General features: G+C 39.2%; 1 protein-coding gene across 10 annotated transcripts in view; it reads right to left on the reverse strand.

Moving 5' to 3' along the window:
- Positions 1-13610, reverse strand: part of ENOX1 (ecto-NOX disulfide-thiol exchanger 1) — a 370196-nt gene that overhangs the window by 101031 nt on the left and 255555 nt on the right. Inside the window, exon 1 of one of the 10 annotated variants that reach the window (XM_083854600.1) lies at positions 10707-10759. The exons of the other annotated variants lie outside the window; for them this stretch is intronic. Coding sequence (XP_083710726.1) covers positions 10707-10713 — 7 coding nt within the window. The 5' untranslated portion in view covers positions 10714-10759. Of the gene's footprint in view, positions 1-10706; positions 10760-13610 lie in introns of those variants that run through there. 10 annotated transcript variants of the gene reach the window in all.

Genomic DNA, 13610 nt, shown 5'->3' on the forward strand with positions numbered 1-13610 from the left:
GGGTCTGCCACAGTCCCAGCCAGATATGAAATTTCATACTGAATCCAATATCCACAGTAGAGCTGCAGCATTCTGAGGCACAGGTACAAGACGATGGACAGAAGGCCAAGTTCTCCCTGTCCCATAAGTACCTTTCAGACCCCATGTCACAGCCAAGGAAAAATCATCATCTGGCAAGTGCTACCACAAGGTGTATTTAGCTTTTGCTGTTCTGTCCTTAAGACAACCACTAGATACATTTCAGCTTCTCTCCAGGGTAGTGGCATGAAATAACAGCAAACTCTACCCAGACCACAGGCACATGCTCTCAGCCAGAGCAAAGATGGCAGGTTTCAATCAGGTACAGTTTCCTGATTTTTCCTTTGGCAGTCGTGCAGACACAGAGAAAAACATATCCAAGGGAGATGGCCACAGGGAAATTCATGTCCACAAACACTGTAAATCTGGGCATGGGAAGAGCTTGCTAATCAGAACAGTTTTGTGAATTAAGCAGAAGAAAATTATTTGCCACTAACTCCTCGCACATCCAAGGAAATGTGACTTTGTAAGTAACTTTGCCTGTGTTAAATAAGTACACGGCTTTGTCATCAGTTTCTTTTACAACTCGAATCAATCTGCAAGAGCATGAGCAAACTGCTGGGGTCTAGTCCAACACTCATGGAATGTCCTTCTAGGAGTGCTGGGACTCCGTGCCTTCAGAAGGTGACTGCTGAGGTATACTGAAGAGGACTCAGTCAATAATTCTTGAAATCTAATTCCACATCTTCCACAGGCACTAATCCAAGCCCTGCTAAGGTCAATAGCAAGACTACTGAGGACACTGTAAACAGATTTTAACACTGACCAGGTTTACTTTCTCTGTCCTCTTGAATTAGTTGCTTCGTTTTCCCAGTGTGTTAAATTGAGAATGAAATGCTTTCGTACATAGCATGAGCACTGAGAAGATGCACAGGTAACAACTGTCGAACATCCTGGAAATGATTTTCATTTCTGAAAACTAAAAACTATAACCATGGATTGCAGTGTTTGAAAATCCAGATGAATTTCTAAAGAGTGGAGCTCTTGTCTGGATCCCTGAAGGGACTGGTGGTGCTTGCATCTCCAGAGAAGCTGATGCATGCCACCTGCATATTGCTGACAAATTGTGACAAGAGACTATAGACTGGGTGTCCAAAGGAAATACTGGTCTGGACTCTGAGGTCTAGAGAAAAAAAGAACAATAAACTCACCGGAAAAGAAAGTCAATAAATTTGCCACCTCTGTGATAGGATCTAGAAGAATCCCAAGTTTAACTATATTAATGCTATTGAGTGGTGCAATAATAGAAGTTGGATATATAGCTCTTGTCTAGAAACAAGGGATGATCATCCATCAGCACCATCACTGCAGTCTGCTCCACATCCTGGCAAAATGCCTGTCTGGAGCAGAGGCAGGACATCAAACTTTGCACTGGAGGCAACTCCTGTTGAACTAACTGGTAAGATTGTTGGTCTTCACCATGAAAGAAAACGGTAAGAGGTATGCAAGGATTTCAAAATATAGGAATCAATCCTGCCCATGTATTATTTTTTTAAACAGATCTCCTTAAAGACATGATTATTAAGATATTGTAGGCATTAATATGTTACACTAAATAAAAAGATATATTACATTTATAAGAAACACATCTGAAGAGTTGAAAAAGCAATATTTTATGCTTTCAGTGATCATGGCACTCTTTTTAAAGGGATCTATATATATTCATGCAGCTAGGTAAGGGTTTATAAATTATAGAAATAATCTGGAAGAAGAGACACAATTTTAATTTAAAAATATTAATAAATAATTACTAAATGAAACCACTAAAATGGAAAGTAATCAGAGATGATGAAGAACTTTAAGAATGGAAAAGCACACATTGATCAAGTTAGAGTCCTTGTGGATACTGTACAAAAGGCTTGAAAATTCACACATTTGTATAGAAAAATAAAAGTATTTAACATCAATATTTTGAAGTCCATGTTCTGCCTACATTTGGCAAAACAAGTTAATTCCTGTTTCATCTGCTAAGAAATTGGCACGATAGAGAACAACAAAAACCTCTGGGAAGCAAATATTTGGAATTGGCAGTCAGAGAGGCAATAAGAAAAACCTTGAACACGTGGAGTAGTTTTTAAAGCTTTTTTTTTTCTTTCAAGTGGAAGATGAAAACTACATTCAAACACAGTAAGTGTGTAAAACAATTGCTTTTTTTAGAGTCCATTTTGGAAGGGCAGGAACAACTTTGTCTTCCACGAAAATAACCACAGAATCTTGTGGAACCATCCTCCTTTCCTTCTTTGGCAACAGTTGCTGTCTGAATCACCTTATGTTTTTGCCAAATTATTGCCCTGCCCAGGTAACAAGGATGTTTACTCCTGCCAGCTGTGCTTTGCTGATTGGAATTGCACTCCATCGCCAATACTAAGTTACCACCACACTTCCACCAGCCCTTGCCACAAGATATTTATCTGCTCAAAATCACTTTTTAAGGGTATAATCCCTTCTATGATTCATAGTATTAGCTCTTGGCTGTGTCTTCTTTTTTTGTTTTCTTTTTGCCTGCAACTGCCAATTGTTTCTGTGGAGTTTTATGACAGCTGCCAAGTTGTATTTCTGTTGGATGCATAAGAACATCCACAAAACAGGGGTTTGTTTGTGAGCCCATGCTCACACACATGGAAGGTGTCCACCGTGAACATTATCAGCCATGTGCCTCAGACCTGCTGGTCAAACACACAGAGAAATGGTGAGCAGTGAAAACAAAACACAAAATATCTGATCTGATTTGAGCACAAAACAATAAAAATAATAAATGTTAGAAGAGTTCCCATGGCCTAGCAGTGATAGTTTTACACCTACAAAAATAGTCTGTTTTCTGCTAGGGAATGCCAACATGAACTGAAAGGACTAGGACAGTCCTGGCAGCAGCCAGTAGTAAATGTATTAAGAAGCTTGTTAAACTGTGCTTCCTTTTCTTTGCTAAAACAAAGTATTTGACAGTTCCAGGTGCACCTTCTAGTTCTTCCATCTAGACAGATCATGAATCCCCTATTCACCTTATCCACAAGATTCCAGATTTCAATCTGCTTTTTATGTTTTGCCATGTGTTTGGCAAAATGACCTTTGTTTCTGTGGAACTGCTACAAAGGAATATGGAATCTCTGATTTCAGCCCCTTTTAAAATCATAACAAGGTAAGTGCAAGGGCAGAGATGCCTTTTTAGGTGCTCCTCTAGTCCTGAATTGTTGAAGAACTGAGTGCTGAAGTCGTGGGCAGATGCCCTTAGAGAGATGGTGCAGGAACACAACCAATGAAGGATCATGTAAGCACAGGAGTCATGCAGGAACAGGAGTAAGATGTGCAGGATCAATGTTTGTGTGTGTGTTCCTGTGTGCGTGCACATGTGAAGGTGTATATTTGGAGGAGTGGAAAGGAATGAGTTGAGAAGGGCCAGGAAATCAGCTTCTTGACCTCTGGCTGTCTCAGTTGTCCTTGGGATCCCTATTAACACCAATCAGCAAGAGCTACATTCTGTGAAACAGAGCACGGTCTGTAGCAAATACAAGTCTCTAAGGGTGATTTTACAAAACAGAGGGTGAGGGGGAACACAGATGAATGTTTCTCATTAATAATCAATGAAGTTATAATTTATGTGAACTCTACAGTGTCTGCCAGACCCACTTCATAAACAAAGCCCTTGTAGCATCATCAAAACACTTGCCACTTGAAAATTACCTCTATGAGACATATATCACTGACAAACCTTTAGGGCTGTATTATTGTACTTGCTTTTTTGAAAAAAGCACAGTGTCTGCACAGAGGAATGGTTTACAGCAGACAATCCCAAAACTTTAGATGCTGCTCTTCAGAGCTAGTTATGCTGTAGCTGTAAACACTAAAAGCAAATCTGTCCTCCTCTTGATCCCTGCCCACAAAATCATTTGACAAACACTATATTTAAAGCAGTATACATGACAAAGACTAAATTAAAGAAAACCACCTTCTCTTTTTACAAGCAAATCATGGGGTGAATCCTGGTTCATCCTTTATTGCTGCAGCGCTTGGCACAACAGGACCTCAATCTTGTTTAGAGCTTCTAATGCAATGCAAATAACAGGAGAGAATAACAAATAATAATAATGCAACAAAGCGTTACCACAATGGATGCCACTCTCCTCCAAAGATGCAATTTCAACACTGTTGTGTAAAGAAATCTACAATGTTAACATTATTTCTAATACTGTTTCTGATTATGGATAGCCACCAGTGCCATTTTTACCTCAGAGGGGTTTCAGGCACTACCTGCCCATGGTGGATGTATTTAGTTTTCTCTCAGAACATGTCTGCAAAAAAGTACCTGACAGACAAACCCGAGAGTGCTCTGGAAAACGCAGGACATAATGTTGAGGGAATCTGATGATGGCTTGTCAGTTTTTAATGCTTGACAGCTGCATGTGTAAGAAGCTAAGCCAGAAAAAAATTGACTAATCTTAGTCTCCATCCACAATCAGCTGCTCTTCCATGTGGAAAACCCTTTTGCCATTGCAGCAGAAACTTGTGGGGATGAAAATTGAAATGGTAGAAAACACAAAAATAGCAAAGAAGGAAAAATGTGAAGAGAAAAATCAAAATAAATGCAGGGAAAGAGATGAAAGAGAGGGAAAGAGGAGAAGACAACAATATTGTCTGGACTATCTGTGTCCATGCCTTATCCGCAGCCTCTTTCGACCTGTGCCAGGATTTTGAAGGATTCATGAGTTTATAGCACCTCACAACATCCAGAGTACTGACCTTCCCAAAGTCTCTATTGCTTAAGAACCTTTCCGCGGAATAGGAACAGCCGCGGAATAGGCTTCTTCCATCTTTTCACCAATAAATCACTTCCTTGCAAAGGGTCAGTCACAAGTTCATTGTGAAGAAACAACAAAAATGCAAATTGTGCACAGTGCCACCTGGTCCCCAGTTAATGGCTCCTGAGCTGGTTTGCAAAAATACGGGGCTGGCCAGTATGCAAGATGCAATGTAATACATCGCCTATATGCTGTAAAATGTTCACAGCTGTTATTTCCTGACTTTCAAAAGTCTTTGTGCACTCACTATTTGCTGCTTAGGACAATCCTCTCCTATTCTGAGATTTTTTTCTTCCATTTCTTATATTTTGAGCTCATCACAATGGGCTATTTAGTAAGGTTAGCCTTAGGCAAACTAAGTAGCCTCTCTAAGCTCCACTGGAAGCTGTTCAGTCTGTTTGCCAAATGAATCTCTTCCTAAAATAAAATTTTGTCATGTTCCTTGAAAACAAGATCACCTTTCACTTCAAAGCCCTAGAAGATGAGAAAAGAAATAAATAAAACATGATTACACAGCCTAGGAACTGTTAATGGGTTTTTTCTTGCTTGATATCTAGGAAAGTGCTGTATTCCAGAAATTTGAGAGGCATTTGTACAGGCACAAAAAAAAAAAAAAAAAAAAAAAAAAAAAAAAAAAAAAAAAAAAGTTTATTGAAAGATATAAGCTCCTAAGATGTAAATGAATACTGAAAAGAAATTGGAGAAACAGGAAAAATTTCAATTCCCAGGCTATGCTAATATTGAAATATAACCTTTATAAGAAATGAAACATAAAAAGCTTTCAGTGTGTAAAAGATGGTAAAATACCATCTTTTGGTTAGTAATGTGACCTCAGAGAAAATGGGTGAAAAAAAAAGAAATGCTGACACTCCATTGGACATTTTCCAAATGAAAACAAAAGGGACTAATTTTTCTCATGAATCATGAAAGAAATTCTGGCTATTAAGCTGGAGTTACTGTGTGGATTCTTGAATCTGTGGAATGCATACAAACACTCTCCTTGCCTTTCCAGGGTCACGGGAGTAACAACAGCCTTGCCAAAACTGGAAAGAAGCTGTACAACCCAGAAAGGTGCACAGTCAAGTTCTCCCAGAAATACAACAAAGACTGCTCTGACAGACTGAAGGGTCCTTCCAACCCTCTAGCCCAGACACCTGCCTCTAACAGCAGATCCCTAATTTTGTTTACAAATTCTGAAGTGACACTTCCATATAATATTTTTCTAACCTCCAACACTCACTCTGCTGCTCAGGGGCTTCCTAAAGCAGAGGAAGTTTTGTGCCTCCTCCAGGTTTATTTTTGGATAAAAATACCAATGAGCTTTATTGCATGGGATGTATTTCTTTTGGTGCCATTACAAGAGATGACAGAAAGTTGTCCTGTGAAATCAGCTGGAAAATCTTGAGTGACGATATTTCAAAATTTTAACCAAGTTATTCTACATGCATGCTTCTCTTTCCAAAGCCTGAGCAAACAGCCAAAAGAGAGACTTAAGCTGTAATTTTAAATGATTATTCCTGGTACTATTTTCCTAGTCTCTTTTATGTTAGATCATTTAAATAATAGTGTCAAAACTCTTAAACATACAGTATCTTTAACCCGCTAAGTACAAGAAGAAGGTTAAGTATATTAGATATAGTAAAGATTTGCTGTCTGTATATGAATGTAGTAAGAAATCTTGATATTTTGTATTATCCTCCACTAGAACAGCTTGACCTCCATACAGTTTATGGCAGTAACTTGTAGGACAATATTTGAATGCTCTGTGCATGAGCAGAATACATGTTGAATTTGAATTTGATTAACTAACTGTTGAGTAAGTAATACGGTGCTACTTGGTGAATTAATAGACTGTTTATTGGTTAAGAATTAACCAAGAATCCTATCTTGAGAATACCATGCCACATAAAACATGATCTGAAAAGAATCCGGAGTTGAGAGCAGCAAGTAATGCTCCTGAGTGTCTGCAGAAAACTCCAATGCCCTATGACAAAGCTACTTTGGCTAGATTTTTGCTATAAAAGCCATCTATCATCTCAGCAACCTGAAAACCCTCCTACATGCTTAGGTCTCACTGCAAACACAGAGTGTTGGTGACTACAGCTCTTCAGGAATATGAAAAACACCATTTAGCTTTACATAAGCAGGTACCTTACTTTACAATCTTTGCCCTCACATAAATAAGCAGGTACTGCAGCTAAGGGCCAGCTCAGGCCTTGGGCAGCACGGCTCCATCCAGACCAGAGGGATCTGCTAATTCACAGGGGTCAGAGCCAAGTGTGGCTCTAGCACTGGGGAGCCATGTGGGGAAGAAGAGAGTGATCTGTGGTGACAAGGCAGCTTGCACATAGACAGAGATGGCAGAGGATGTAAAATCAGACAAAATGAGCAACTTAAAGAACAAGCACTTTGCAGTGAGGAGGATGGGATGAAAGTTGTATGAACCAAGATAATGGAAAGTACTATCCAAAGTATTATTCCTTCCCCATTCAAAGGAGGGCAAAAAAGACCATGGAATTTAGTCACAATTCTCAGTCAACCTTCTTTTCTCCAGCTTTGGACAATCCACAACACCCTCATTTTTGAATGACTTGCAACACCTTCAGCTTTTAGCTAGAGACCTGCCAGAAGGGAAGGTAAGCCTGTTAGACAAAACCAGAGTATGTTGCTTATCAAACAGGAGAGGGCTTTTTATCTTTTTCTTTGTTAAACCTGTGATTTCACCTCTGTTCTCAAACACAAATAAATAAGTGAAAAATATTAAATAAATAAATGCTATAAACTTCCACAGGTTAACATTGCTTGATCTGCAGCTTGTAAGTTCATGGATGTTGTATTGGGCTTGAGCTAAAAATATGTAGACTTATAGTTTTTGAAACATCTCTTAGTGAAGGCTTCCTTTGGCCACCTTCCCACTTCTCAAATTTCACAGGACTTGAAAATTTTCTGATACATTCATTGCAATTCAAGACAATGTTTCAAATTCCCTTCCATCTATGAATTCAGTGATTCAATGATTGTTTGTAGATATTGATGATATAAGCATAAGGGCCCTCTCAGCTGTCTGGAGTGCCTGTTTGAGGCAGCCAGACTCGATGGCCAAGTGGCCAGAAATGGTGGTAACTGGAGTACTCTCCATGGTTGGTAGACAAATCCCAAATGGGAGAACCCTAACTTCATAATACAGCAATTCCTCTTCATGCTATGTGAGTACAGTAATTATCCCATTGACCAGTTTAGAAGAGGCTTGACATTAAAACAGTGTCAGGAGAGTGTGCATCATGCTAAGGTAAATAAGGGTAGTCCATATGACTGAAAGCTGTTACCTCAGCCTTTTAAGAGACTTAGATGGAAATTTCTGTGTGTTTTGACATCTGAGTCACAACTATAAAGTTTTCCAGCACACAATAATTACAACATTATGAATACATTTTTCAGCTCATCTCCATTCCTTCTGTATATCCCACAGAGCAGAAAACCCTTCTTTCCACCATCTGGGCATTTCTCTAGTACAAGGAAGGTCAGCAGCAGCTAGAGATGCCAGAGTAGCCAGCTGCTCTGTAACCTCCCTCCCCGGGGCCTCAGTACTGGAGCCATTATCAATGGAACGGTGCGGACTAATAAACCTTGATTTTGGCAAATAGCCCAGAGGCAGCCAGCTGGAATGGGTTAAATCATCCTGAAGTTCTTTTAAGATACTCTGGGACCTGTGCAGGGCAGTGCACAGAACTGGGTTAATGCCTCTGGTCCCCAGTGACTCCTTCCATCTCTCTTGTCTCTCACAGCAAGGGGAAATGGATGCCTCAACTAATAATAAACTGGAGCTGAGCATGTGGAGAACACTAGGCCAAATACAAAACAGCTGGGGCTCTCTGGCCAGCTATTAGCTTAGCTCAATCACAGCATTGCCTGGAGTCTTCTAGAAAGTAAAAAATAAAATGAGTAAATAAGAAACTTCCAAATCAACCAGAAAAAAAATACATCTTGAAACATTTGTATAAAGCTCTTATGCTTGTCAAGGAATATAAATCCCTTTTGACATAGCTTTTATTTCCTAACAAACCTCTCAGCATGTTCCTCACCAAAAAAGGGACTAAAATATTAGGAAAAAGAAGGAATCTCTCCAAGAACACTTGCATCTCTGTACCTCCAAAATAGCTTAACATACAGGCATTGCTCTTGTCTGTCTTTCATTGTGGGTAAAAAAAGGACGGTATTTCACTTTAGAAAGTAGCAGTCTTGACAACATTCTTACAATGTCATATTTCATTACTTAATTTAACAGGGAAAAATCTTGTCTGAAAAGAAATCAGGAACTTTTATAAATGAACGGCATACTAGAGGAAGCAGACTGAGACAGTGTGCACAGAATTAGCTCAACTTTTATTCAATTAAGGAAGAATCCAGGTTTTGTATCTCCTGTGCATAGCACATTTTAATTAAGATTATATTAGTGGCTGTGTGCAAAACTTGTGACTTAAAATTCTTGTTGCTAGAAAATTTCATCTGTAATTTCTGGCAGCCTTCATGGAAGGTACAGCTGCTAATACGCAGAGCAGTGAACTAAGTGCATAGCAATTTCACACTCACATACAATCAACCCCACCATTCAGAAATTAAATTGCCCTTCTTGGTGTTTACAATTTCCCATCAGAACACTCCACATGTGACTCTCTTTAACAATACTGCCAAGCAAGGTTTGCAAACACGAAGAGCAAAAGAAACATTAATTATTTCAAGAAGTATCTATTTTTTCACAAATTAAAATAAAGCCGAATTGTCAGACAGACTTTCTTTCAAATTATAAATATTCTTTATCCCATTTTTAGAGAAAATACATTTCTTTGTAACAACTGTGAGCTAGAATATGTTATGCACATTAAGATGCTTCTTTCACCTCACCCTATGCACTTCCACAGCTATGGTTCTGTCAATAGCTTTATTAATAATCTTTTTTTTTTTCCAGAGGTTTGTAAGTCAACTGTAAAAGTAAGTTCCAACACGAAAATAGGCAGAGTGTTGGTTGTCAGTTCAAGGATACATGATAGTATTGTTTTTTATATATCTTTAGCATATTTTTTCAAATATGAAAAAGAAAACCCAAACCTCCTTTACTGGTTTTGTTAAGCCTTGCTTTACAAGGTGTACAGCCACAATCTCTGGTAGTAAAGTAATATAAAAATAACAGAAAGACACTTCTAGCATGCAAATGTGTTGGGGATAAAGATGTAGTTATATTTGAAATTCTGTGTACAATAAATGCAGCATAATTGAGCAATGCTCAATAAATACTGGGTAATTATTTAAGACTGAAAAAAAATCTTTAATAAAGTTTTTCTCAAGAGGCTGTCAAAGAAACTGTGCAGCCATAAAGGGAGAGAAAAGGTCTTGTCATGGTTGACACATGTCAGAAGCTGCCCAAAGAGATGGAAATTCAAAAACAGGAACTAACAAACACTTTCCATCTGAGACGAGTGGTGTGATTTGAGGTAATGTTAATAATTGTATTGAAAAGAGAGAGAGCAATGTTACAGCAAAACATCCAACAGACATAGAGCTAATTGCCTGAAAAAATACATATTTATATATAAAAGGTATTTTAGAGGACCAAAGACAAAAAAGAAAGGAGAGCACAAGGATGTCAGTGCTAGCAGATCCCAAATGAGTCTCTTTGCAGAGGACAGGCTGAAAGGCTCATGCAGTAATGACCTGGCAGTGTGGCACTGTGCATTGAAGGGGTCAGGGAAGCCAATTAAAGGTTATCCCTGGATAAGGGATAAAAGAAAAAGGTATGGGAAAATTACTGCAAGCCTCTTAGAAAACCCAGACTCTCACCTGACATACCATGCTCTGTATTACTCACTCCATCCTCTCCAAGGAATATTAAATCACAGCAAAAACAGGACAATGAGTATCACCAGGAACATGATGAAGTAGCTTAGAGGAACCATGGCTGAAAAAGCCTTGGATTGCTCACTGGGGAGAAGAGGCACTTGTGTAGGAGCATTATAAAGCTCATGAATTTTATAGAGGAGGGAGGTGGACAGGTACTGTGGACTCTGTTACATGGTACAAAACTGAGAAGCATTTAGTGAAATAAATAAAGAGGTTATAAATGAAGAACAGGTAGGTAGAAACACTTCTTAATTGCAACAAGAATTACTCCTACGAAACTCCATGTTATATAAAACTTAACTGAATGATGATCTAATCAGAATTAAAATACAAAGGAAGAAAGAAATGCAGACAAAACCACACAGAGAAATACATCATGCACCTTGGAAAACAAAAGTGTTCAAAGTGATAGAACAGGAGGCAGGGTCATCTATTATTAAAATCGTCTGACACTTCCTATTACAACATCCAGTTGTCAGTTGCTTTTAGCTTTGCCAATCATTAACAGTTTGGACTGAAATTTTACACATTGAATATCTGCCTGAGGCTGAAATACTGTGGAAAATTTTAGTCTGAACAATTCAACTGCTGCACAAATGGAGCCAGAGAAAAGTCCTTGTTTTTTAAATTTCATTATTTAAAAAAACCTGATGTTGTGTCTCAGCGGCTGTAGCCCCTCCAGACTTCTGAGGGAGGATGTAGTATTTCAGAATTGAAAAGCCTTTGCACTGGAGCAGTAACATTTGCCATTCTCTTTAAACTCTACCTGAAAATTCAGGCAAATTATGCCTTTGAATAAAATTATATTCACTCATACTCTGAAAAATAGGTCTATTTTTGGATTTAATAGCTGAAATCACAAAGGATTACATTTTCCATGAACGTCCTGCATTATGTTTGTGCCTCTGCTCAGCAAACAAGGAAAGAGTTCAAGCAGAAAGATATCAACAATTGTTAACATTTGAAATTATTTGTTTCAGCTTTTTATAACTTGAAATCTAAAGTTGCCTTCTACTTTCTTTGCCTTCAGTCTGCGAGGTTTCCAGCTTCGCTGGTGAGGACAAATCTAACCTTATGACACTTGCTAAGATCATAGTGGTTAAATCAGAAGATTGTCTGAGCAGCCTAAAAGCCTGTCAGGTCTGGAGCAGCTAATTGGGTCTTGCCTCATATGTTCTTCTGCCTGTGATTTTTTTTCCAACAGAACACAGAAAACAACAATGCCAGCAAGCAGAATTTTCCCCAAGTCTTGCTATTCTTGTCTTTTTCCTCATTTATGGGAAAAAATATCTTTCATGCCCATCCTAGGAGAGGTTTGAAAAGTTCTGAAAGTTTGGCTTTGTTCACTTGCTGACCCTTTCATTTGAAACATTTCCACTCTGCAGGAGTTTTGAAGAGAAACCAAGTTTTCAGACTATAGCAGATACATCATGACCAGGATGTATCTAGTCCATTCTGAACCAGCTGTTAGCTCCTCACCTAACAGCAGTTTTACCAGGGAGGCAGGGAGCAACTTTTCAAGCAGTGAGGGCCAGGCAGATGATAGCAGCATTTTGCATCTACTCCAGGGCCAAAGAGAGAATGTGCCAGAGCTAATGACATCGCATACCCTCACTCGCCCTCCTCTCCATCAGAAGAGGCTCAGCTCTCCCTGTTGTTCCCAAATGGGCACAGGAAAAGGCACATAAAGGAGAAAGTGGTGAAGGAGGAGAGAAGGGACAGTGACTAGCCATGCCATCAGCTTGGTTGGCATGGGGTGGATGGCTTAAAATCTGTAGGCAGCCCATGTGGTTTGGCTGGTTGAGTCAGTAGATTTGCTTGGGTATTTTCACACCAGCTGAACTGATTATCTCTGTGGGTTGTGTTCTTGGCTGTACTACAGCTGTAGGGGAGCCTAGAGAAGAGGATTTTAGCACCTGGGACTGCCAGTGACTGCTCTGTCCTTTGCTTTGCGCAGAAGTGGCTGCAGGACAGTTTTGAGTTCTGTGGGGCTGTGGTACTTAACAAAGGCTGCTAATGGGCCTCGTGCCCTGTGCTCTGCTCTGCGTAAGGCCAGCTCTTAACCGCCTTTGCCGTGCCGGTGAATTTTTGGCCTTTGACATTTTAGGCAGCTTTATAGCTTATTTACACTGCTGAAATGGGACAGAAGGACGAGGTTAAGAAAGGTCGTTTCTAAGCCTAGCATAAGGACTTTTAACTCAGCCGATAAATTTGCTGTTCAGGGAGGTTTCCAACTGGCTCCTTTGGTCTCTGGGTTCCAGCACTGAGAGGATTTATGTTTCACACCATGTACTGTAGTTCCACATATTTAAATCACGAACATACTTGTCTGAGCTTCAGAGGAAAGTATACTACTTCAGATAGAATTATGGCCAGCATCTTTATGTTTTGTTGTCACTTAAACATTAAACAGCTCCATGCTGCCTTGTACAATTCTCAAAACAGTCAGGTTTCTCAGATTAAATGCCAGTCTCACATTATGAAACAAGTTGTGTTCCTGAGAACTAAATCACAAAATAACTATGGTACCAAGCCAGGAATTCATGTGTAATAATTTTTCCCCCACCTTTTCCAACATTTCCAGATTACAGGTCTTATGTTATCATAAACAGTCATGATCATGGTACCCCTCCAAAGATGAACTGACGTCATTCCAAATCACAGATGAGACATAGCCTATCCATCAAAAAAAAAAACGCCTAATGGGGCAGAAGTAATGGAAAACCCTTCCCACTTTATCTGCCACTTTATAAATCTGACTGCACTTGACTGAATCTTTTTCCCTAGGGCTTGTTAAATTTCAGCAGAATTCTCTGTCATATTGTGACCTGAATGTGAAAAATT

Source organism: Zosterops lateralis, assembly GCF_965231275.1.
Source record: "Zosterops lateralis genome assembly, chromosome: 2".
Classification (NCBI taxonomy): domain Eukaryota; kingdom Metazoa; phylum Chordata; class Aves; order Passeriformes; family Zosteropidae; genus Zosterops; species Zosterops lateralis.